Below are 22,984 nucleotides of genomic sequence, written 5' to 3' on the forward strand. Positions count from 1 at the left end.
TATATATATATATATATATATATATATATATATATATATATATTTTTGGGGGGGATATTTATTTTAGCAAAAAGTAAAAAATAATGTGTTTTTTTCAACATTTTTGCTATTTTTTGTTTATAGCGCAAAAAATAAGGTGCAATGCCGTATGGCCGTGCAATTGTCAGTTAGAGGGACACGGTGCCGAATCACAAAAAGTACTCTGGTCTTTGGCCAGCCAAATGGTTTGGGGGCTTAAGTGGTTAATGGTAAGTTTTAAAATCAAGGGTGTCCAACCGGTGGCCCATTGCAAAATTGTAAACTTATCTAAAAATGTTGAAATTTTTTTTGGAGAATTTTTTGTAAAAATGTGTTTACACTTCGAGAACACATGCTGCCGAAGAAAGACACTTGACCGCATTTACTTTACTGGACTTTTAGAAGTTTTATCTTCCCCAAAAAAAAAAAAAAATCTCAGACTCTTCACAATTTTATTTTATGTATTTTATGTGTGGCCCAAGACAATGCCTCTTCTTCCAATGTGGTAGAGGAAGGTCAAAAGTTTGGACACCCCTGGTTTGAAGGTTGTTTTCAGACCTGCATTGCATGGCTAGGTATATTTAAAGAGTGAGTTAGAAGGGCACTTTTTCATGCCGTCACTAATTCAAAAGGAACCCACAACCACATAGAAAAAAAGGTGTACGGCATTTATACAACTTTGTTTGATATGTTAGTAGAGAATTCATTCAACATCATTGTAAAATATATAATAAACTCTGTTACAACCCAGCTACTTATGTGTAAGCACACTTTATACCAAGTTTGTCTTTATGCTTAACATCAGCAGATGTTCATTGCCTTACCTTCAGGAAAGAACCAGTCTGCATGTTGTATGATGGGTTCAATGATTGTCACCACATGGACTGAAGTGGCAGCTGCTATTTCTGCCAGCGTTCTGCATAGTAAAAGAAAATGTATTTTTAAACATCTGCAGCCTATTTACTTTTGGCTGATGATAAATAAGATTGCACTATGTGAATATTTAACATTCTATACTACAAATCACAATTTATTGTGCGTCATTAAAACTAGCATATTTGTGAAAAAACAGAATTCAGCACACCTCTGCATTACAGTATCTCAGAAAAGTGCGTACACCCCTCACATTTTTGTAAACCTTATTTTATCTTTCCATGTGACAACACTGAAGAAATGACACTTTGCTACAATATAAAGTAGTGAGTGTACAGCTTGTAAAACAGTGAAAATTTGCTGTCCCCTCAAAATAACTCAACACACAGCCATTAATGTCTAAACCGCTGGCAAGAAAAGCGAGTACACCCCTAAGTGAAATTGTCCAATTAGCCATTTTCCCTCGTCAGTGTCATGTGACTCTTTAGTGTTACAATGTCTCAGGTGTGTTCAATTTGGTGTTATCACTCTCACTTTCTCATACTGGTCACTGGAAGCTCAACATGACAATTCATGGCAAAGAACTCTCTGAGGATTAGAAAAAAAAAGAATTGCTGCTCTACATAAAGATGACCTAGGCCAGTGATGGCGAACCTTGGCACCCCAGATGTGTTGGAACTACATTTCCCATGATGCTCATGCACTCTGCAGTGTAGTTGAGCATCATGGGAAATGTAGTTCCAAAACATCTGGTGTGCCAAGGTTCACCATCACTGACCTAGGCTAAAAGAAGATTGCCAAGACCCTGAACCTGAGCTGCCGCACGGTGGTCAAGACCATACAGCTGTTTAAAAGGACAGGTTCCACTCAGAACAGGCCTCGCCATGGTTGACCAAAGAAGTTGAGATCCCGTGCTCAGCATCATATCCAGAGGTTGTCATTGGGAAATAGATGTATGAGTGCTGCCAGCTTTGCTGCAGAGGTTGAAGGGGCAGGAGGTCAGCCTGTCAGTGCTCAGACCATACGCCGCACATTGCATCAAATTGGTTTGCATTTCTGTCATCCCAGAAGGAAGCCTCTTCTAAAGACGATGCCCAAGAAAGCTCGCAAACAGTTTGCTAAAGACAAGCAGACTAAGGACATGGATTACTGGAAGCAGGTCCTGTGGTCTGATGAAACCAAGATAAACTTATTTGGTTCAGATGGTATCAAGCGTGTGTGGCAGCAACCAGGTGAGGAGTACAAAGACAAGTGTGTCCTGCCAACAGTCAAACATGGTGGTGGGAGTGTCATGATCTGGGGCTGCATGAGTGCTGCCGGAACTGGGGAGCTACAGTTCATTGAGGGAACCATGCATGCCAACATGTAGTGTGACATACCGAAGCAGAGCATGACGATGACCCCAAACACACCTCCAAGATGACCACTGCCTTGCTAAAGAAGCTGGGGGTAAAGGTGATGGACTGGCCAAGCATGTCTCCAGACCTAAACCCTATTGAACACCTGAGGGGCATCCGCGAACGGAAGATGGAGGAGTGCAAGGTCTCCAACATCCACCAGCTCCGCAATGTCATCATGGAAGACAACTTCAGTGGCAACCTGTGCTGCTCTGGTGCACTCCATGCCCAAGAGGATTAAGGCAGTGCTAAAAAATAATGGTGGCCAGACAAAATATTGACACTTTGGGCCCAATTTGGACATTTTCACTTTTGTTGCCAGCGGTTGCCATGCGGTCCCCTCATCTCTCCATAAAGCGGACCTGTCACAAATGATTCCTATTACAAGGGATGTTTACATTCCTTGTAACAGGAATAAAAGTGAAAAAAAAAAAAAGGTTGTAAAATTCCGTCTACCTGGAATCACGTTCAAAATGTACGGACTTTTCTCCGTGTGTGGGCAAGTCCGTTAATTTCAAAAGTCTGGCGGACTCCTCCGCTATCTTCTGCTAGCTCTTACTAGAGGAGGAGCCCGGCTTTCTCCCTCGTCGCCACCGCCGCCCGGGGGTCTTCTTCCCACTTCGGGGGTCTTGTCCTGCTCATTGGTTCTTTTTACCGGGCCTCCGCTTTCTTCTTCCAGCTCTATCGTTGGCCCGGTCTTGGGGCACGTGGCCTGGTACGGCTCAGGAGGGGGCCTTTCCTGACCGGCTGGGCTGCATGCTTGGATAAGGGTCTGCTATGGACTTCGGGGGGAACCCCATGCTGTTTTTTTTTCGGCGTAGGGCTTCCCCTTTAAATCCATACCAGGTGACGGGGCTAGCGAGGTGTCAATCTCACCGATGGAGGCGGCGACATTGACTTCCTACGCTAGTTCCGTCTACCTCGAGCCATGTTCAAAATTAACTGACTTTTCTCCGTGTGTGGGCAAGTCCGTTCATTTCAAAACTCTGGAGGACTCCCGCCATAGTCCGGCGGATTGTCCGCCAGAAAAGTCCGATCGTGTGTGGGCAGGTCCACTCGTTCGGAAAGTCCGGCGGACCTCAGCTGCAAAGTCCGGCGGGTTGTCCCACCAGTGAGAGGAATAAGGCAAGTATTACACCTTACTCCTCTACCCCTAGAGATAACAAGCATTTAACCTTTGCAGTGTGGGAACCCACTTAAAAAATATGTACTGCTGCACCTAATTATGCTGCATGTGCATATACACTCAAGTTTTCTCTTTCTTTATGGTAAACATTACATTATAGTTTCCCTTTAAAACATAAGGTCTTTAAGTTTGGGATTCACGTTATTGGGGGAACAGTTTGGACGGTTGAAAGTGGTAGCAAATTATATATTTTTTTGATAATTGACTTATTGATTTTCAAGATAATTCCAGGACAAAGGTAAGTGTCAAGTATACAAGCAGAATATTGTATGTTGCAATATGAGAGCTAAAGCGTATGATTAGTAAAAGACATACATTTCAGGCTTGTTCAGATCATTAAAATAAACATTTTTTTTACTAGAAAAGAACAGGGTCCTTCAATGTTATCAGAATTTGTTTTGATTGGTTATCGCAGTGATCAGTCACTGTGAAGCCCGCCTCCTTGTCTTTTGTCTAAGTGAATGGATGAAAAAGATACTTTGTTTAAAAAAAAAAAAAGCAAAAAAAAAAAAAAAAACCTAGATCAAGGATCAAGGTTTGATCCAGGTCAATGTTTTGGGTTGTTCTTTGGTTGTAGGTTATGGTAGTAGCAAGAAATATACAGATACATTTAATTTTTACTATTTTGGAACAGTTTTCCGTTGATAAAAAAAAAAAGCAGGAAATATCCACCAAATGAAAGCTAAATTTGTCATGAAAAACAAGGTATAATCCACCTGGATGGACAAAGTAGTTGTAATGATATGTACAGTTTTACGAACACAAGTTGCAAAATTGGGCTTAGGCATTTAGATTTGTTTTACCCTTAGGTGCAAAGGGGGTTAATACAAGCCCCCTTTTTTTTGCCAGTCAGAAAACAAAGGATAAATCTACCAAAGATTTTATTATGTAACTGGGGAGGTGCATATTGCAATGAAAACCTCAAAAAGTCACTGAAAGATGAAATTACACCAGCGGTTGGGGAAGCACTCCACCAAAACATTACACACAAAACACAGGGCCATGAAAAAGTTGGTGGGAATCTTTTGCAGAGAAATATTACACAGCGAGGGGAACACACAAATTATACGTATGGTAACAGATGTGGGTAAGCCGATACACAGAGCAATAGTGCGGCGTGCGGAAGATTAGAGGGAGCGTAAGTAGACGAGGCAAGATGGAAAACCACAAGCCTGGAAACTGCAAACTGACACCCAAACCACAGCGGCATACATTCCTCTCCTGCCGCCACTACACTCCCTTTAATAAGGAACGATTCCTCACTCACAAACCAGCCTTTGCAGTGCTAACACAAAATGTTTTAGAACTGAACGCCAGGCATGTATAAAGACAAACCAATTAACCACTTCAGCCCCGGACCATTTTGCTGGCTTAAGACCAGACCACTTTTTGCGATTCGGCACTGCGTCGATTTAACTGACAATTGCACGGTCGTGCGACGTGGCTCCCAAACAAAATTGACGTCCTTTTTTTCCCACAAATAGAGCTTTCTTTTGGTGGTATTTGATCACCCCTGTGTTTTTATTTTTTGTGCTATAAACAAAAATAGAGCGACAATTTTGAAAAAAAAAATCATTATTTTTTACTTTTTGTTATAATAAATATCCCCCAAAAATATATTTAAAACATTTTTTAGGCCGATACGTATTCTTCTACATATTTTTGGTAAAAAAAAAAAAAAAAATTGTAATAAGCAATTGATTGGTTTGCGCAAAAGTTATAGCGTTTACAAAAAAGGGCGATAGTTTTATGGCATTTTTAGTAATTTTTTTTTTTTTAACTAGTAATGGCGGCGATCAGCGATTTTTATTGTGACTGCGACATTATGGTGGACACATCAGACATTTTTGGGACCATTGTCATTTATACAGCAATCACTGCTATACAAATGCAGTGATTCCTGTGTAAATGACACTGGCAGTGAAGGGGTTAACCAGTGGGTGGCAGTGTAGGGGTTAAGTGTTCCTAGGGGTGTGTTACTAACTGTGGGGGGCTGGGCTTTCTTTTAGTGAACACTGATCTCTGCTCCAATCACATGGAGCAGAGATCAGCGTCACTTGTTGCTAGGCAGAACTGGGAGATGCGGTTTACAACGGCATCTCCTAGTTCAGCCTCCCCATGAGACGATCGCGGGTATGCCCTGCGACCGGACTCATGAGTGTCCCGACCGGCCGGCGGCGCGCTCGCAATGGCAGGGCGGCAAATACAGGTACGCCCATTTGCCTGCCTGTGCCATTCTGCCGACGTACATCGGTGTGCGCCGGATGGGAAGTGGTTAAATTTGTATTTTTATTTGCTAGAAAACTACTTATAACCCTCAAACATATTAAGGGAATAAAATGGCGATTGTTGCAATTATTTATGTGATACGGTGTTTGCGCAGCAGTTTTGAAAATGTAATTTAAAAAAAAAAAAAAAAAGACCCCCCCAACACTTTAAAGGAATTAAAAAAGCAAAACACAATAGTTACCTCAGTTTTTTTGTATAATGCAAAAGATGAGGTTTACGCAGAGTAAATAGAAACTGAACATGTCTTGCCTTACCTTAAAAATTGCGCACGCGGAATGCCGAAAAACGATGGTACTTAAAAATCTCCATAGGAGATGCTTTAAACGCCTTTACAGGTTACCTGTTTAGAGCTACACAGGAGATCTAGTGCTAGAATTATTCTTCTCGCTGTAACGTTTGCGCCAATACTTCACATGTGTGGTTCGAATACAGTTTACATATGCGTGCACGACATATTTATGCAATCACATTTGTGCGCAAGCATGGAGGGATGGGGACACTTTAAATTTTTTTTTTTTTACACTGTCCCTTAAATTTTTCTTATCACTTTTATTCCAATTCCAAGGAATGTAAACATCCCTTGTAATAGAAATAAGGATGACAGGTCCTCTTTATGAAGAGGTCTGGGGTCAAAAAGACCCCAAATCTCTTCTTTACCATACATACACACACATTTTTTTATAAATAAATCATTGAATTTTATTTTTTTTCTTCTTCCAGCCTGGACCCGAAGTGTTGTCATGACCTCCACATCCATGAGCCTCCTCCCCAATCGATGCCTTCTGAGGGGAAACACGTCAGATTTGAGCTAGCAACGTGACGTCAGCACGTGCGGACTGTTCTGCAGGTGGCCGTGCTCCGTTTTTATGCACACTGCTCAATTCGAACATTGTTGATGTAAGTGCAACTTTTATTTGATTAAAAAAAATAAAAATAATAAAAAAGAGTTTTTTTTAAATGTTAATGCACTATGAGTCTATTCCATTATCTTCCTCATCACACGATGTGAGACACTAGATTAAAGAGAAACAAGTCTGGACCTACTTCATGAAGCTGGCTGAACACCTGCCTTTGATCTGTTTTTATTCATACATGCATATGATCTCTTGGTGGGATCCCTAGATTTGGTAAGTGGCCATTTTTTTTTTTTTTTACACCCAGCACTGCGGTGATGCACCTTGTATATGGAGATATTTTTGGGAATTTTTTTTAGCTCTCCTCCGCTATGTGTCTTTCGTGTTCTATCTAAGCAGCCATAACTGCACCCTTACATAAAAGTCTGAAATGCTGATCCCTCAGCCTTGTATTTTTTGAAGGCCTTCTCCTTTGCTTTTATATGCATTTTTGCATTGGAGTTAAGCCATCCAGGACTTTTGTTCGCTCTTAAATTTCCCGAAAGGATGCACTTGCTAATGCCCTTATTAAATATGCCCTTAAAGCAAACCCATTTCTCCTTCGTGTTCTTTGTTTCTACGTTTTTTTCACAATTTATATCTTCTAGCAAGGTTCGTAGTTTAGGGAAGTTGGCTCTTTTGAAATTCAGTGTCTTTGTATTCCCCTTGTGTTTCTTATTTGTGTGATTTATACTGAAGCCAATTGACCTGTGATCGCAGTTTCCTAAATTGCCCCTTATTTCCACATCCGTGATCAGGTCTATATTGTTGGTAATCAGTAGATCTAGTAATGCCTGGTTTCTAGTTGGTGCGTCTACCATCTGACCCATGAAATTGTCTTGCAAGACATTTAGCAACTGGTGAGCTTTAGATGAATGCGTGGTTCCCTCCGCCCAATCTATGTCTGGATAATTAAAATCCCCCATTATGATAACACTTCCCATCATATTTTGTACACAGTATTCATTGTTGTCCCGCCTAACTGGGGACACCACTCAGTCATTAGAGAAGCCCAGCCTGAGCTAGTTTGGCTGGGCTTCTCCTATGGGTCACAGGAGTACAATTTGTTTTGCACTCCTGTGACCCATTTTCAGCAGAGAGTGGTCTGAAGTCCACTCTCTTCTGACGTCACAGGAATCAGTCCAGGCACCACGTCATCCCAACAATAAAGTCTCTATCCACCAGGTGCCTGGACTGATAACCGTCTAAGCCTCTCAGCAAGCCACTGAGAGCCTGAGATTGTGCTCTCCGCCCTTCCACAACTCAGCTCTCCAGTGAGTGCGGGGGCAAAACGGAGAGCTGCTGACTGACAGGCAGCAACTCTCTACTCGGGGAGCTGGGAGAACCAAGTCATTGGCGGTGTTCGATCACTCGGTTCAATGCTGCATCCACCCAAGTATGATGGTAAAAAACAAAACAAAAAAAACACATACTTCTCAACTGCACATCTTCTTGATATATTATGTTTGGTTTACAACCACTTTAAGGCTAAGGAATATTGTTGGGTGTGTATTGGAAGCCAACATTCCATGCATGAGAACAGAGATAGAATAGGAGAAAGGTCACCTATAGGCTGTTTATAGCATTGTTTTAAGGTAGCAGGCAGGGTTGCTTTTTCAGCGGATCTGCTACTGCTCTGCTGCTGATCTTAGCAATTTGTTTAATCACACCTATTTCCTGTATTTCTTTGGGGAATTGTTGTTATATGGTTTCTATGTTGTAATTTAAATGACAGGCGATGCTTTTTTTTGTATTTTTTTTAACACTGTTTGCTTTATTCTTACATGAAGAGTTTGAAAAAAAAATAAAAAAAAAAGGAAAGAGGAAAAGAGAAAAGAAAGATGGCCAAAAAGGAGGGGTATCTTGCTGGGTCAGGGAAAATAATAGGGAAAGGATGGGGAGTGCTTGGGGTAGATTGTCTGGCTGTATCATAACCTCAGAAAGGCTTTTCACAGCAGAGTGTTAACAATGTACAATTAAACTCAGCAGGAAGATAATAGAGTATCCCTGGGGTTTACTGAAGCTCATTTCAAATCCTTGCTTGACATTTTTTTAAAATTAGGAACGAGTTTATTTTCCATTTTACTACTACAGTCATAATATTTGAGGACCACCGCGCTTTGGCAAGGCCTAACATGAACACGAAAGCTAGCAGGCGAAATTGAGTACTCTTGCAGTCCGATTATGGTTTAAGAGAGACAGAGATTTTAAAAACCTTTGACCCAAAGTGTGTGTGCCAACTGGTCAGCATTGGTCCAGTATCATCTGATTTTAGAGCGTTCCCACCTAATATGGATGGAAAATTAAAAAATATTTTTTTAAATAAAGAGACGCAAAGAACCTATTATATACAGCATACTTTTAGAGCCATTCAAAACAGCGAACACACGCTACTAGGCATATCTGCTCTGTACAATGTGCACCCGCTGACGTGTTTTTGAAGGGGTGGTGAGATGTGTTATAAACACATTACACAGTTTACATTATTTTTACTTAAAGTGTTTGTAAAGGCTTAGGGTCCTTTCACACGGACGATCCATTCAGGTCCGCCTGCCAGTTTTTCAGGCGGACCTGAACGGATGTTCCATAGAGCACTATGGAGCGTCGGATGTCAGCGGTGACAAGTCCGCTGACATGTCCGAGCCGCTCCGTTCAGAAAAAGTGTGACGGAGGAAAAAGCTATTTTTCCATCCGTCGTCGGATCGGATGACGACGGACACTGCGGTCCGTCGTCACCCGATCTCCCATAGGGGAGAGCGGCACTGTGACAGGTCCGTCCCTGCGCAGTGTGCAGAGACAGACCTGTCATCTTCCTGCTCAGCGGAGATCGCTCCGGCGATCCCCGCTGTGCAATCGGATATCCATGGGGCGGATCAGCACTGATCCGCCCCATGTGAAAGGAGCCTTAAGGTTTTTTTCACCTTCCTGCATTCTAAGCAGGAAGCTAAAAAACAAAGCAAAAAATAAAAAATAAAAAAACTTGTCTGTAGCCATGCTGCCAGACCCCCCCTAAAACTTACCTGAGACCTGATTCAGCGATGTCACTCCCTTCTCATTGGCTGAGACAGCAGCGGTAGCCATTAGCTCCTGTTACTCTCAATCACAGCCAATGAGGAGAGAGCAGGGGCGTGAATGGAAACACAGAGCAGTGGCTTGGGAGCGGACCCCATAATCAGACTGCTCGGGTGCTCCATAGCAAGCAACTTGCTATGGGGGCACTAGGCAGGATAATCACTTCACAGAGCAGATAAGTGTAACATGTTTGTTATCAAAGCGGTTGTAAATTACGGCTGGTAAAGAAAAAAAAACCCTGTAAGGCAATTGCATAATGTGCTAGTATGCATCTCATACTAGCACATATGGAATACTTGCCTTAGAACGAAGCCCTCCCACAATGCCGCACTGTCATCGCTGAGAGGGCTGACATCTTCCCCCTTGGTCTTTCTTCCACGTTCGTGCGCTCTGGCTGATACACGTGGGAGCTCTCAGTTCCGGTGCAAATCTCTGAAGTTCCAGCAAGGTATGCCTCACCTTCAGAGCGCATGCGTCGGCGATGTCATTAAATTTTGCCTACAGGTAAGCCTTATTGTGGGCTTCCTGTAGGTAAAAAAAAAAAAGTCACAAAGCGGGCTTTACTACCGATTTAAAAATCACCCAAAAAAAATAAATCACAAAGCTTTAATATCACTTTAGTCAAGATGTCACAAAATTAGATTTTATTCAACTATTTCTAATGTGGTGTAGTGTATCACAACATGTTAAATGTAACCTGTCCTACTTTTTTTCAGCGCACACCAATGCAGCACAAATGAACTTGTTTATGTGTTGGATAACACAGCCCAATGGCGCTGGTCCAAATAAGCCTTTCCAATGCAGTTCTTCATTTCCAGCCCTAGATGGAGCAGGAATCAACGCCATTGTTTTTTTTTTTTTTTTCTAAGCCAAACTGCCTGACCCAGTTCTCAACTATGGGCTATTGTGCCAATGGGTAAAAAGCCGAGAGGTAACCTTTAGCACAAAAAGGAATTATATAGCAGGAACTCCATCTTGGAGCTAGATGCACACAGTACTCACCCTTCATGCTTCGCCCACAGCAAGTTAGGACCCAGGACAATGGCTATATTGCTGGGAGTCATCTTGTTCACATCGCTGTAGTGACTGAGCTTGGCTAAGAATTTCACCAGATACCTAAAAATAAAAAATAAAATAACGTTCGTCTAAAATTACCCCTCAAAATAAAGTCTGAAACATCTATTTATAGTAGTGCTGGCCCCAGGTGATATTGTTGCCACTGGGATAGATTTAAAGGATTCTTCAATTACAACACATACATTAAAAACACTATTTTTTGTAGTATAGCAGGGTAAAGTAACACCAATAATACATTTTATTTTATATAGCGCCTTTAAAAGGTAACTTCTCAAAGCAAAGAAAACACAAGAACTACACAGGCTAAAACAAAGGAAAATGCGACAATTAAAATGACTGTATAAGATCACCTTGTAAAACAACTCATTCAGTTTAAAATAGAAATTAGAGGCAAAACATTTTTGAATAGATATAATTTTTTTTATAAAATACATTTGTTTTTTATAAGTAATAACATTCCCTCTGTGTTCAGCTGCATAAGATCTGGGGGGGGGTCGGGGGTCACACTAATCTTCCCAGTGACTGGCTGTGCAGTAGGGGCGTGTCAGGACAAGTTTGATCATTGGAGGAGAGCACACCGAGTTCCCAATATAGCTAGAGAACTGACCATGCTGTGCTCTTCTGCTTAGTGTGGTCAGTTTTTACTAGGAAAGCAAGGTAGGGACTAGGAGGATCACTAGCGACTGCACACAAAAGGAGCAATACAAAGAGAATAGGATGCTTTATCATACAAGTCCATTGTACAGCAGGCTCATATCATATATGGAATATGGAGTGTTGGGGTAACAAATGCTTTAAAGTTCCACCCACATTTTTCACGCCTCACCATGCAGCACTAATGTGCAACGTTGCACCCAAACCAAATACATGTACTTTTTTCCCCCACAAATACAGATTTCTTTTGGTGGTATTTGATCACCTCTGCGGTTTTTATTTTTTGCGCTATAAACAAAAAAGTATGACAATTTCGAAAAAAAAAAAAAAAAAAAAAACCACACACACAATATTTTGTACTTTTTGCTATAATAAATATCTTTTTTTTTTTTAACGTAATTTTTCCTCAATTTAGGCTGATATGCATTATTCTACATATTTTTGGAAAAAAATAAATAAAAATAATTCGCCATAGAGTATATATTGATGGTTTTGCGCAAAAGTTATTTATAGCATCTACAAAATAGGGGATTGTTTTCTGTGATTTTAGTATCTTTTTTTTTACTAGTAATGGCGACGATCTGCAATTTCTATCAGGACTGCGACATTGTGGTGGACAGATCAGACACTTCTGACACTATTTTGGGACCACTGACATTTATAGAGTGATCCGAGCTAAAAATAGCCATTGATTACTGTAAGAATGTCACTGTTAGGGAAGGGGTTAACACTAGGGGGCAATCAAGGGGTTATCAGTGTTCCCTAGGTGTGTTCTAACTGTAGGGGGGATGGGACTGACTAGGGGAGGAGACCGATCGGCATTCATACTTCGTATGTACACACGATCAGTCTCCTCTCCCTTGAGAGAACCGGGATTTGTGTGTTTACAAACACAGATCCCGGTTTTCGCTCTTCCACGAGCAATCGTGGGTGCCCGGCAGTCATTGCGCCTGCCGGGCACGCGCATTGGCTCCGGGGGCACATGACGAGCACATGCCTGCTGTGACGTCTTAAAGGAGCAACTTACAGCTACGGCAATTTGCGCAGCCATGCCAACCTGCCGCAATTTTTTTGTTCACTTATCCGATTTATGACTATATGTAATTTCACTTCCTCCTCTAGGAGGCCACAGCCCTGTACATCATCTCCGGTTTTGCATTGGCTCCTGGGAGAGCTTGATCAGCTTGGCATGGCGTCTATCGAAATTCTTGGCCAGCTTGGCATTGCACGGCTCCAGTAACATTTAACACTGGTGTCTATGGAAAATCTTGGTCTGACCAAAATTGCACCGCACCTGCCCGAGATCGGCAGGCGCATGCCGATAGCCAGCATGCACAGAATCCAGGAAGAAGGATACTGTGGCTTCAGATGCCCACACTGGAGTTGGCCGTGCTGTGCGGAACCTGTGCGGAGCAGTAAATACGCCGCTCCTACAGTGTTCCAAAGATGTGGCTTGCAGGACTTTTTTGACCGCCCTGCAATTTCACTGCTGCAGTGTGAAAGCCCACAGGGCTTTCACACTGGAAACACAGCAGCAGCTCTTTCAGGTCGCTTTGCAGGCGCTATTTTTAGCACTTTAGCGCCTGCAAAGTGCCTCAGTGTGAAAGCAGCCTAAGTGAAAGCCTGTCTACAGAAAAAAGTTTTTACATTTGATTTGAATGAGTTTAAAGTTGATGGGTGATAAAAACTGATTTTGAGGAGTGAAGGATATGAAGGAGGTGGGGGAGGGGAGTAAGGCTGGCTATACATGGAGTGGATTTATTTTCTCTTAGCTTGATTCCCCCATCAACACAAACGGTGTTGATGAGGGAATCCCTCCTGCCGGGCCACGGTCTTCTCCCGGCGGGCAGAGGAAGCCATACCCACCGGAAGAAGTTAGTGTGTGTATATATATATTCATAGTCACAATAGAATACGGCAGGCTGGTTGTACCCAAGTTGATTGATCAACTTGGTTCATTCAGCCTGCCCATTAACGGTTCGAATCTCTGCCGTTGACGCGGCCAATATTCAAACTGTGTATGACCAACCGGCTTTAGTTGATAAAAGTTCAGACAGATTTTTGGGTCCCAAGCGATGAAGAGCCTTATAGCTGGTAGACAATTCAAGGACTCCAGGATAGGGGTAATATGATCACTTGTACCAGACCTAGTCAGGATTCTGTCTGCAGAAACACTATCAGTTTTTATTGTTGTCTGTGTCCCCATGTTCACGTCTTCCTTTCCCAATTACAACACTGTCACTAAAACAGGAGGCGAGGGGAAAATCTCCTTGACAAATCCTCAGACAGCAATAAAAAACTGCCACAGGTTCAAATCTTTCCATACATTACCCAGAACTACAAAAATGTTGGCTGGAGTTGCACTTTAACCTCCAAACAACCTGGATCACCCCACAAATCATGGTGCTCCATTACCTGCAAATTCTCGTATGGCTACACAGCCAACACAAAACATTAAGACTCACCCAGAAGTTTACTTTATACCAAGTTTACACTCTTAGAAATGAGTTATGATTGTTAGAACCTAAAGAACAGAAAAGATTCCCACCTGAAGTTTTCAAAGTTCGGTTTCGGTAATTTCTGGCACACAACCCACAGGCTCTGCAGTTTGGTGTTCTGGTCCGGCACACTGCAGTAAGACACACAGAATGTTGGGTCATCGATATTACTCTAGTTATTCCACATTTATTCTTCACATAGGTGTTGGTTTATATAGAATGAGCCTAAAGAATATGGACTGGTGATATTATCAATAACAATACTGACAGCTGATTTCTGGGCAGATACAAAATATACAAATTAAAGCTCTTTTGCCCATACTTTCTCTGGGTCACACGAGTGCACTTAGCCTGCTGTCTGTTGATGTCACAGAGGTGGTCCAAGCTCTGCAGGGATCCCCACAATGATGTCAGGATCTACCCAGATGCCTGACCGGCAGCCGATTTAGCTGCTGCTGAGAGCCTAAGTGAGCCGCTCCCCTCCCTCTCCACAGCCCAGAAGCTCCAGTGAGCCGGTGAGTGACAGTCATGGCTCTCTGCTCACTAAAGACAGAGAACTGAGCAATCACAGGTCACGTGACTGCTCAGTTCTTGGCAGGTATACATTTTTGTTTAAATCCAGCATTTTTTTTTTTAAATGTAGCTCTGTAATCATTTATACATCATTAAAGTGGAAGAAAAGCCTAACGCTAACAATTCTTTAAAAAAAGTCCCCCCCTACCTATACCGCATAACCTGTATACAAATTATGTGTGTATCTACCTATTTTAAATCTGTTCCAGTCCAGTCACATAACCCTGCAGCTTTGGGTCCCCTGCGTCTATGAGCAGCTGCTGCAGGGGAGAGGAGGGAATGGCCACATAGGGGAGCCATAGGTGCAGGATCACGTGACTGGACCAGATAAAAAAAAAAGTATGAAAGGAGGAGAGGGAACAATTTTAGGAATGGTTAGTATTTGGCTTTACTACCACTTTAATTGTATTATTTAAATGCAAGCAGTTTAAATATCTGAATTTTACTTGATATCAACTTTTTGTAATCTATGCACAGCAGAGTTGCATTAGAGAAAGAACCAGCACAAGGAGCCAATCAGTTCATAAGATAAGAAACCAAGCATGCTTATAGGAAAAAAGATCAGAGAGGCAGAGAGATGAGCTCATCACTGCGCTGCTTTTTCCTTTCACTGTCCAGGCAAGGGCTGGGGATGGTCCAGGACAACCTGGGTTCAGAAGAAGTGGGTTAAATAATGCTAGTCAACAGACTGAGGACATCTAATGGTAAAAAATACTGTAGCAAATGCAGATTTTAAAAAATCCTTTATTGGGCTTTTTTTTTCCTAGCGTGATCATTTTGTTTAGAAATCTGCTTTAACGTGCTAACCTCCAGCAGAATATGGTAGCTATGACAGACAAGATCAATGACTTTTTATAACAGTTTAAATAAATACGCTCCATTGTGAGCCAAGGGAGAGATCTTGCTCATTGCAATGTTTGTACAACTAAAGTCTAATGTGAAATACATTTTTTTAATGTGTTCTTGAAGTAACCTCTACCACAGTAGCAAAAAAAAAAAAAAAGCAAATGTCTAAATTCCAACTAGAGTAAAAGGAATTTGAGTGCAATGCCCTGTACACACGGTCGCACATTCCGACAACAAAATCCTTCGGATCTTTTCCGATAGATTTTGGCCCAAACTTCTCTTGCATACACACGGTTGGACAAAGTTGATGGAAAATCCGATCGTTTCGAACGAGGTGACGTAGAACACGTAGGACGGGACTATAAAGAGGACAGTAGCCAATAGCTTTTGTCTCGTAATTTATTCTGAGCATGTGTGGCACTTTGTCCAACGGAATTGTCCACACACGATTGGAATTTAAACGATCGGATTTTGTTGTCAGAAAATTTTAGATCTTGCTCTCAAACTTTGTGTGTCGTTAATTCTGACGTAAAAAATCCAATGGAGCCCATATGCGATCGGATTTTCTGACAACAAGATCCGATCGCACATTTTCCATCGGAAAGTCTGACCGTGTGTACAGGGCAGAAGACTTGCTACATTTGTCCACTGCTAGGACTGGAGTTCAATCAATCAGGATGCTCTTACTTCCCAGCGGCAGTCCATTCATCATACAAGCTGAAGGTCATCAGGGGTTCTGGCAACTCACGCAGATAAGACTTTAAGGCACCTTTAGAAAAAAAAATACAGGCTATTTAAAAAAGGTAAACAAATATACAGTCATGATTCATACAACTATTTTTTTTTACCAGGGGTGTGCTTTAAAGCCAAAAAAGTGCTTTACAGTCAAAACATCTTTATGTTAATTATCCTCTTTAGTGTTCTGGGACCTTTGAATCTTGTGTTGCTGTGACATTAAAATATCGACTTGTGTTCCCAGTTAGAGAGGCTCTGAAGAAGAGGGCTTGCCCCTCAAAACGTGTGCGCCATATTGGGCGCAAAAGAGGTCTTCCTGGGTTACAGGATATGCGTTGCTGATCTGGAGACAGTCGACTTTTGGTCCTTTGATATACTTGTCCAATTACATTGTTTGTGAATAGAACATTTATCAATAAAATGGTGTATTATGGTAATGCCCTAGGCTGGTGAGCCCTTTTTTTGTCATTTTGTAGCGCTTCATATGAAGGGATGCCCATAGTCCCACGAGGGCTGCAAGGCTTGCGAGCACTGAAAATAAAAAATTTGAAGAGTGAAGAGCCTGTTAGACCCCTAGCACCACATTCAAGCGCAGGAGACAGAGTGTGCAAATTATTCCCAGGCAGAGTGTCTATCCCTTCCAGCTTCTTACTATTGGCAAGTAGGACTCCCCATCACAGTTATGGACATACAAAAAGGCTTAGGCCGGCCATAGACTAGTCAAATCTTGGGCAGTTCAGGATCTGGCAGAGATTAGGACTGTGTACGAGCAGGCTGAATGTACCCAAGTTGATTGATTAATCAGCTTGGTTACACAACCAGCCTGCTTGATTTACTTGCGATTATTGCTAGCGGCTGCTATAGATGCTATCGATAGGATATAGATGCTAGCAATAATCACCATCTTCTCTAGGTGGGGACGGCTTCCAATTGTTCGGCAGGAGGAATTCCCATGTTGGCACTGACTGTGTTGATGGAGGAATCATGCAAATTTATTTTCTGTAGCCCGTGGTTGCAATAAAAAAAAAAATGTACACTATGGCCCTGTTTAGGAAATAAGGAGGCAGGGCCAGACTCCCCACCCAGGAAGCTCATTGTAAATACAAGTCTGCTCTCTAATACCAGAGGCAGTTCATGGGACTATTTCACTTCAAATATGCTTTAAACAAGAGTCTGGACCCCAAGAAAAATCTGCGGTAAAACATTAATCCTCTCCAGAAAATGCTACAACGGGCGAAAGTCTGAAAATTCTCTTCTGATGTTCAAGCTTCTTATGATCTGCTGTACCCAAAATTAGCTTATGTTACTAAGGTGTGTTCTAAAGCCTTGTATCAGAGGTTTCTGTACTGGGCAACCTCCCTCTCATGCTGAAATATATCTAGACAAGATTTTAGCAAGCCCAGATAGAACACAGTGGCCTGTATTTTTACAAGGGCCATCAAAAGGAAGGATGAGGATTCCAGGCCTAATCCATCCTAAAGGATCAGAATGAGGAGTCCAATAACTGTGAGGCTCTATTTGCATGAGCAATTACACATGTTGCGCTTTCCAGTGTCAGGAATCTGCAAATGGAGATCATAGATGTATGCGAAAAGCTGCAGCAATTGAGCCTGTATAATGCAATGGCTCTAAGTGGCCACAGCTATTCAAAACTGTTCGCACAGCCAACGATGGCCTGTGGTTGGATGTACTTTTTACAGGCTCAGCAGCCACCAGCTACTCATGCACATCTGTCAAGTCCAACTGCAGGAATCCGCAGATACCTGGTGCTGAAAAGCGCAGAGTGTGTAATCGCTTTAGCTAGTCAGATAAAAATGACAACAACCAGGAAGAAAATTAGACCTGCTTGCTAGGTAGGTTATCACCACAGTTAATTGTAAAATGTGATTTCCCAGCTCACCTGCTACAGCGTGTGGGTCCGAATAAAACTCCTCTAGCTGGGAGGTGGAACAGTCCAGAGCCGCTTTCAGCTTCTTAAGCTTGGAGGCTCCAGCCGCAATCCTGAACAATCCCTGTCACAGAAATAAATGTGATGATTAATAAGAAGATTTTAGTGATTGCTTACTAAATTTTCTACTGCAGCACCCAGCTACATCTTGGTACCACCAGAGGTGTTGATCATCTTATTGCTCTGGAACACTGCATAAAAGTGATTGGTGTACAACCACCAAGTGCTGAGTGAGTCTAATCTGTGTACAGTTTTCATTGTTATTACCATATTTTAAACAATTAAACAGTTAAATGTCTAGATCAGGGATCACTAAATAGCGGACCACGGTTGAGGACCACATCCTCCATTTATCAGCTGTGCAAGCTCTCCTGAGTTTCCCGCCCGTCCATTGCTGTCCCCCTCACAGCAGGAGGTGCTGCAGATCGGGATGAAGAGCGCAAGCCTTTTCATATGAGGGCAATCACCCGTTTGTTAACATAGCGAGTTGGGTGGCTCCCACCCTCCGTTCTGATCTGCAACTCCTCCCACATCCTGCCCGGCTGTAAGGATGACAGCAGTGGCTAGGCAGGAGACTCGGGAGAGATAATACAGCTGATAAGTACCTCTATCCTGGGACTGTGATGTAAAGGGGGACTATGTACACTGATTTAAAGGGAGGAACTGTAAGGTTAAGGGGGGTTGTGATGCAAAGGGGAGCTGAGGATACCGAGGGCTATGATGTGAAGGGTAGGCTAATGACACTAATTTACAGGGAAGGCTGTGATGTGCTATAGTAAAAACATGAGATTCAGACCTTTTCCAAAACAACATTTTATTGATTGGACCTCTAACTTTTAATTCAAGACCCCTGGTCTAGATTATCATTCAACTGATCAGCTTACAAGATACATCAGAAATGATTGTATGTCTACAGGCAGTATGTGACCACTGCTGACACCATCAGGTGAATAATTTATTGGCTGAGATTTACCCCTGGTATCGATAATATCCCCCATAAGACTCGCTCTAGGGTTGTCTGCTTTCTAAATAAATGTGGACATGCAGCTGCAACTATAGTGTCCACATGATTTGGATTGGCTTAAAAGCCATCTAATGTCTACAGTCATATAAACCAGCAATTACAATTTCCCATGCAGCAAAAAGCAAATTGTCAGACTGATGTTCAGTGAAGGGAATGCTGTGATAACATAGGTCAGGAATTGTCTACCTCCTCCTTCATCCCTGTTTCAAGCAGCATCATCACACAAGCTTCAATGGGAAGTGCGATCTCCCGTGAGCTGCGCTTCAAGTGTTCTTCTAAAGCCGTTCCAAATGCTGGCTTCTCCGTCCACTTGTCTGAAACAAGAGGGACCACATGATATGGAAACATTTTAACAACCAGAAGAAACAGAAAAGCAAAGAGTGGGGTAAAAGAACAGAATAGGCAATATCATAGACAGAGAAATGCCCCGAACCAAAATCGGCAGAGAAATAGTTTTCTAAAACCATAGACTGCCTTGGGAATACAGGCAGCCCCATAGGTTAATCTGCGCCAGCAATATGGCCTCTACCACAGCCTTTCTGCAATTCAGCACCATACAGTTCCTACCCTATTATGCACACGTTGCTGTGGTCTGTCAGGTCAGCAGTTAAATGCAAGATCTGCTCATAAAATCCCTGTAAATGTCACTAGCTTAGTATGTCCAAAAAAAAAAAAAAAAGGTTAGATTTACATTTATATGTCCCTCGTCTTCTGCATCACTGGATGCGATGTTGTTGTCCTTCTGGGGAGTCTGCCATTGCAAGCAAATTCATTGTTAGAGAGGCTTCTCTCGAGATTTGGGCTGCTCTATATTCCCCAGAATCTCTCTGGTAGGAGTGTGATGTCATTTTCGCTAAAGCTGCGCAGGCAGAAGACACAGTAAGCCAAGTATAAAATCACACTCCTTTTCTTTACAGGTACCTTTTACACCTACTAAGAGGTAGTGACATTTTCAATAAGAGAGGCCCCAGATATTATAAGGACGTCTTGCATTTTACTGTAAGGTCCACTTTAAACAGGACAGGTCTGGAATGAGCCTTTGTAAGAATCTGACTCTTCACTTGTAAAGAGTTAGAATAGTGCATCCTTTCATATGTACTGGTATTTATTTGTATAGCATCCGAGGGAAAAATTCCAGCTCTAAGTCAGGCCGTGTCCCCATGAAAGTTGACCTATCCTGTTGGGAGAAGAAAAAAAACATTCTTTGATGAACCTTCACTATAGGGGTGTCAAACTCAATTTCAACATGGGCCACATCAGCAATTATAGTTGCCCTCAAAAGACTGGTTGCATCTGTAGAACTAGATGAAGCACCCACCACAATCAGAAGTCCAGCATCCCCCCATCCTCCTTTACGTCACAGTGCCGCCACCCCTTACCTTGTGCTGCTGCAGGGAGAAAGTGCAGGGTCTGAAGGAGGACCAGAGGAGGGCAGGAGTCAGCTTCCTGAGTCTGCTGAGACCAGGAAGGTGGAGACAAGGTGGTGCTGCAACTGCATAGAGAGGCACAAAATCTGTAGGCACTGTCCTGTCCTCCTCTCTGCTGAGATGAGGAAAGGACGGCAGAGAACAGGATCTGACAGAGGAGTTCTGTCCCCTGGGGTAATGCAACTGTAGGAGAGGTGCGAGGGCCACATGAAATGGCCTGGAGGGCCAGATTTGACACACATGCTTTACTATATAACTATTTTCTGAGTGTCTTATCAGCACTGAACCCAAGCAAAAAACGCGATGGCCTGACAGCATGACAGGGAAGGAGTACGTCATCAGGGTCAAATCCGTCGGACTTTGGTGTGATTGTGTGTGGCCAAGTCCGTTCGTTCAGTCGGAAGTCTGCCGAAAGTCCATTGGGAAGACCGTCAGACCTAGTCTGCCGAAAGTCCGGTCCTGTGTACACAGCATTAAAATAACTTTCAGGTCTCAAGCAACCCTGGCCAAGAATTACTACATCTACAGCTAATGGTATCACACTAATGTACCATTAGCTGTTGTATTTATTGACAGGGAAGACCTGAAATTTATTTTATTGGTTCCTCCAAGTTAAAAAGTTTGAGAAAAGTTGCTCTTCAAGTGGCTCATTTGATGAAACACCACCTCTTCGGTACTACAGCAGGATGAACCATTGCATTTGTTTGGGGTAAACAGGCATTTGACCCATCTAGCCAATTGAACACCTGTAGTGGCCAACCAGCAGCAGAGAGGAAACAAATGGGCAAGCAGAAAGGCAAGTATAGAGCCTCTTACTACTGGTACTGTATGTAATGCGTGCCCCAGCATCACTTTAAGATTTGTCCTTTGAAAAGGCATTCTATAACAGGGAACCCTAGGTGTTCTATGAATAGAGGATTTAACTTAACAGACTTAGCAGCTTTAACCTGCCTCAACCCATTACTTACAAACCAATAAGAGCACTTTTACTGGCCATTGAGGTTTCCTCCCTGGTGTATGGGCAGTAGCAGCAACCTTGACATAGCTCAGTGAGTCTGTGTTTGAGGGGCTCCTGGAGTACACAAACAGGCTTCTCAGGCATAAAAAGATGTAAGGACCCAATCGAAAGCAGTACCGATGGCTTAAAATCACCACACACCGTCAACCCCAATTTGAAAAGTAACCCTACTTGGGTACGTTTTATAGAAACACATCCTTCAACAAAGATACGATCAGCAAAAAGGATTAATAATAAAAGAAAAAAAAAATCAATGAATGGTTATAACAGTAAGACAACGTTTATGTTAAAATCAGAAAGCTGGCAGAAGAACACTAGCAGAGCAGTGGAGACACTGCGGAGTGAGAGTTAAGCAGGAGGTGGAGGTCAGCCAGGGTTTTAGACACTGCCCCCCGTAGGCCGCAGACAGAAGCACACACAAGGCACTGTGTAAGAAGACAAGGTCAGAGTTGGGAGCAGTGCAGGTAAGACAGGGGTGTTTGCATTTCATTACCTTGCTGGGCCTGGATTTCGGGCAGTGCCTTTTCTAAGACAGCTAGTGCTTTTCTATGGTAATCTGCTTGTGCCTCTAATAACTGAAGACAGAACCCAACATAGAAAACAAAGCCACAATGAGTACACAGGTGAGACACATCATGAGCATGTGTGTGCAAATGGCATGGTAAACTGACAATGGCAAAAATAAATGTACAGAGAAATATAAAACGCTGGGACTTTTCTTCATACTGCTAAAAGTAATTTACAGTAACTAATAGCAAGCTACTACATTTTCCTAATTTGCAAAACTCAGAACAATGACAAAACAAATAGGTTTGCTATGGGTTACCTTAGTCAGCAAGGGCCAGAATGAAAATTGCTGACCGATATCTAGAAAGGCTCATTGTCATTTGATAAAAAGAAGTCTGGAGTCTTTTAGTTTACACAAGGCTGAAGACACTTTCTCCACCCTGCAGCAGAGATAAAGGCATCTGCCAGCATAGCTCTTCAAGTGGAACAGCACCATAAAGAGGAAGGTCTGCTTTATGCCCTCCTCCCCTCCTTGTGGGTGGGGAACAGGTACTCGCTCCCACTTCTGGTTAGATCGCTGCCCCCCCCCCCCCCCCAACCTTCTGGGATATGTCACATGTCCCAGAAGGCTTCGGGACGAGTCACAAAGCGCAGCATGCCATGCACAAGCACAGTGGGCAGCTGGCTGTGAAACTGCAGGGAGTCACAGCTGACTGCCCAAAGTAAACATGCTGGCACCAGGGTACCGAAGATTGGTAAAGAACCTGTTCAGGTGAGGATGGCGCTGGACCCCCTGGCAGGTGAGTGTCTTTTTTTCTTTTCTTTAAAGTCAGCAGCTACAGTTTTTGTAGCTGCTGATTTTAAATTTTCTCTTTTAAACAAGGCGAAGAACCACTTTTAAAGTATATTTAAACACAAAAACAAAACTGAAATATATTGTGGCTTATCA

At 42.6% G+C, this 22,984-nt stretch overlaps 1 protein-coding gene across 4 annotated transcripts in view; it reads right to left on the reverse strand.

Moving 5' to 3' along the window:
- The window catches only part of ARHGAP17 (Rho GTPase activating protein 17), a 186,318-nt gene that overhangs the window by 18,808 nt on the left and 144,526 nt on the right, over positions 1-22,984 (reverse strand). For all 4 annotated transcript variants that reach the window (XR_013261916.1, XM_077449329.1, XM_077449331.1 and 1 more), the window contains exons 9-15: positions 22,022-22,103; positions 19,270-19,397; positions 18,012-18,123; positions 16,064-16,145; positions 14,008-14,088; positions 10,731-10,844; positions 843-934 (exon numbers count right to left, since the gene is read on the reverse strand). Coding sequence is in view for 3 of the 4 variants with exons in the window: in XM_077449329.1 (XP_077305455.1) it covers positions 843-934; positions 10,731-10,844; positions 14,008-14,088; positions 16,064-16,145; positions 18,012-18,123; positions 19,270-19,397; positions 22,022-22,103 (691 nt within the window). In the remaining variant the exon portion in view is untranslated. The remainder of the gene's footprint in view (positions 1-842; positions 935-10,730; positions 10,845-14,007; positions 14,089-16,063; positions 16,146-18,011; positions 18,124-19,269; positions 19,398-22,021; positions 22,104-22,984) is intronic.

The sequence above is a fragment of the Lithobates pipiens genome, unplaced genomic scaffold (genome assembly GCF_037356315.1).
Source record: "Lithobates pipiens isolate NorthernLeopardFrog02 unplaced genomic scaffold, aLitPip1_a1.2 Scaffold_22, whole genome shotgun sequence".
Taxonomy (NCBI): Eukaryota; Metazoa; Chordata; class Amphibia; order Anura; family Ranidae; genus Lithobates; species Lithobates pipiens.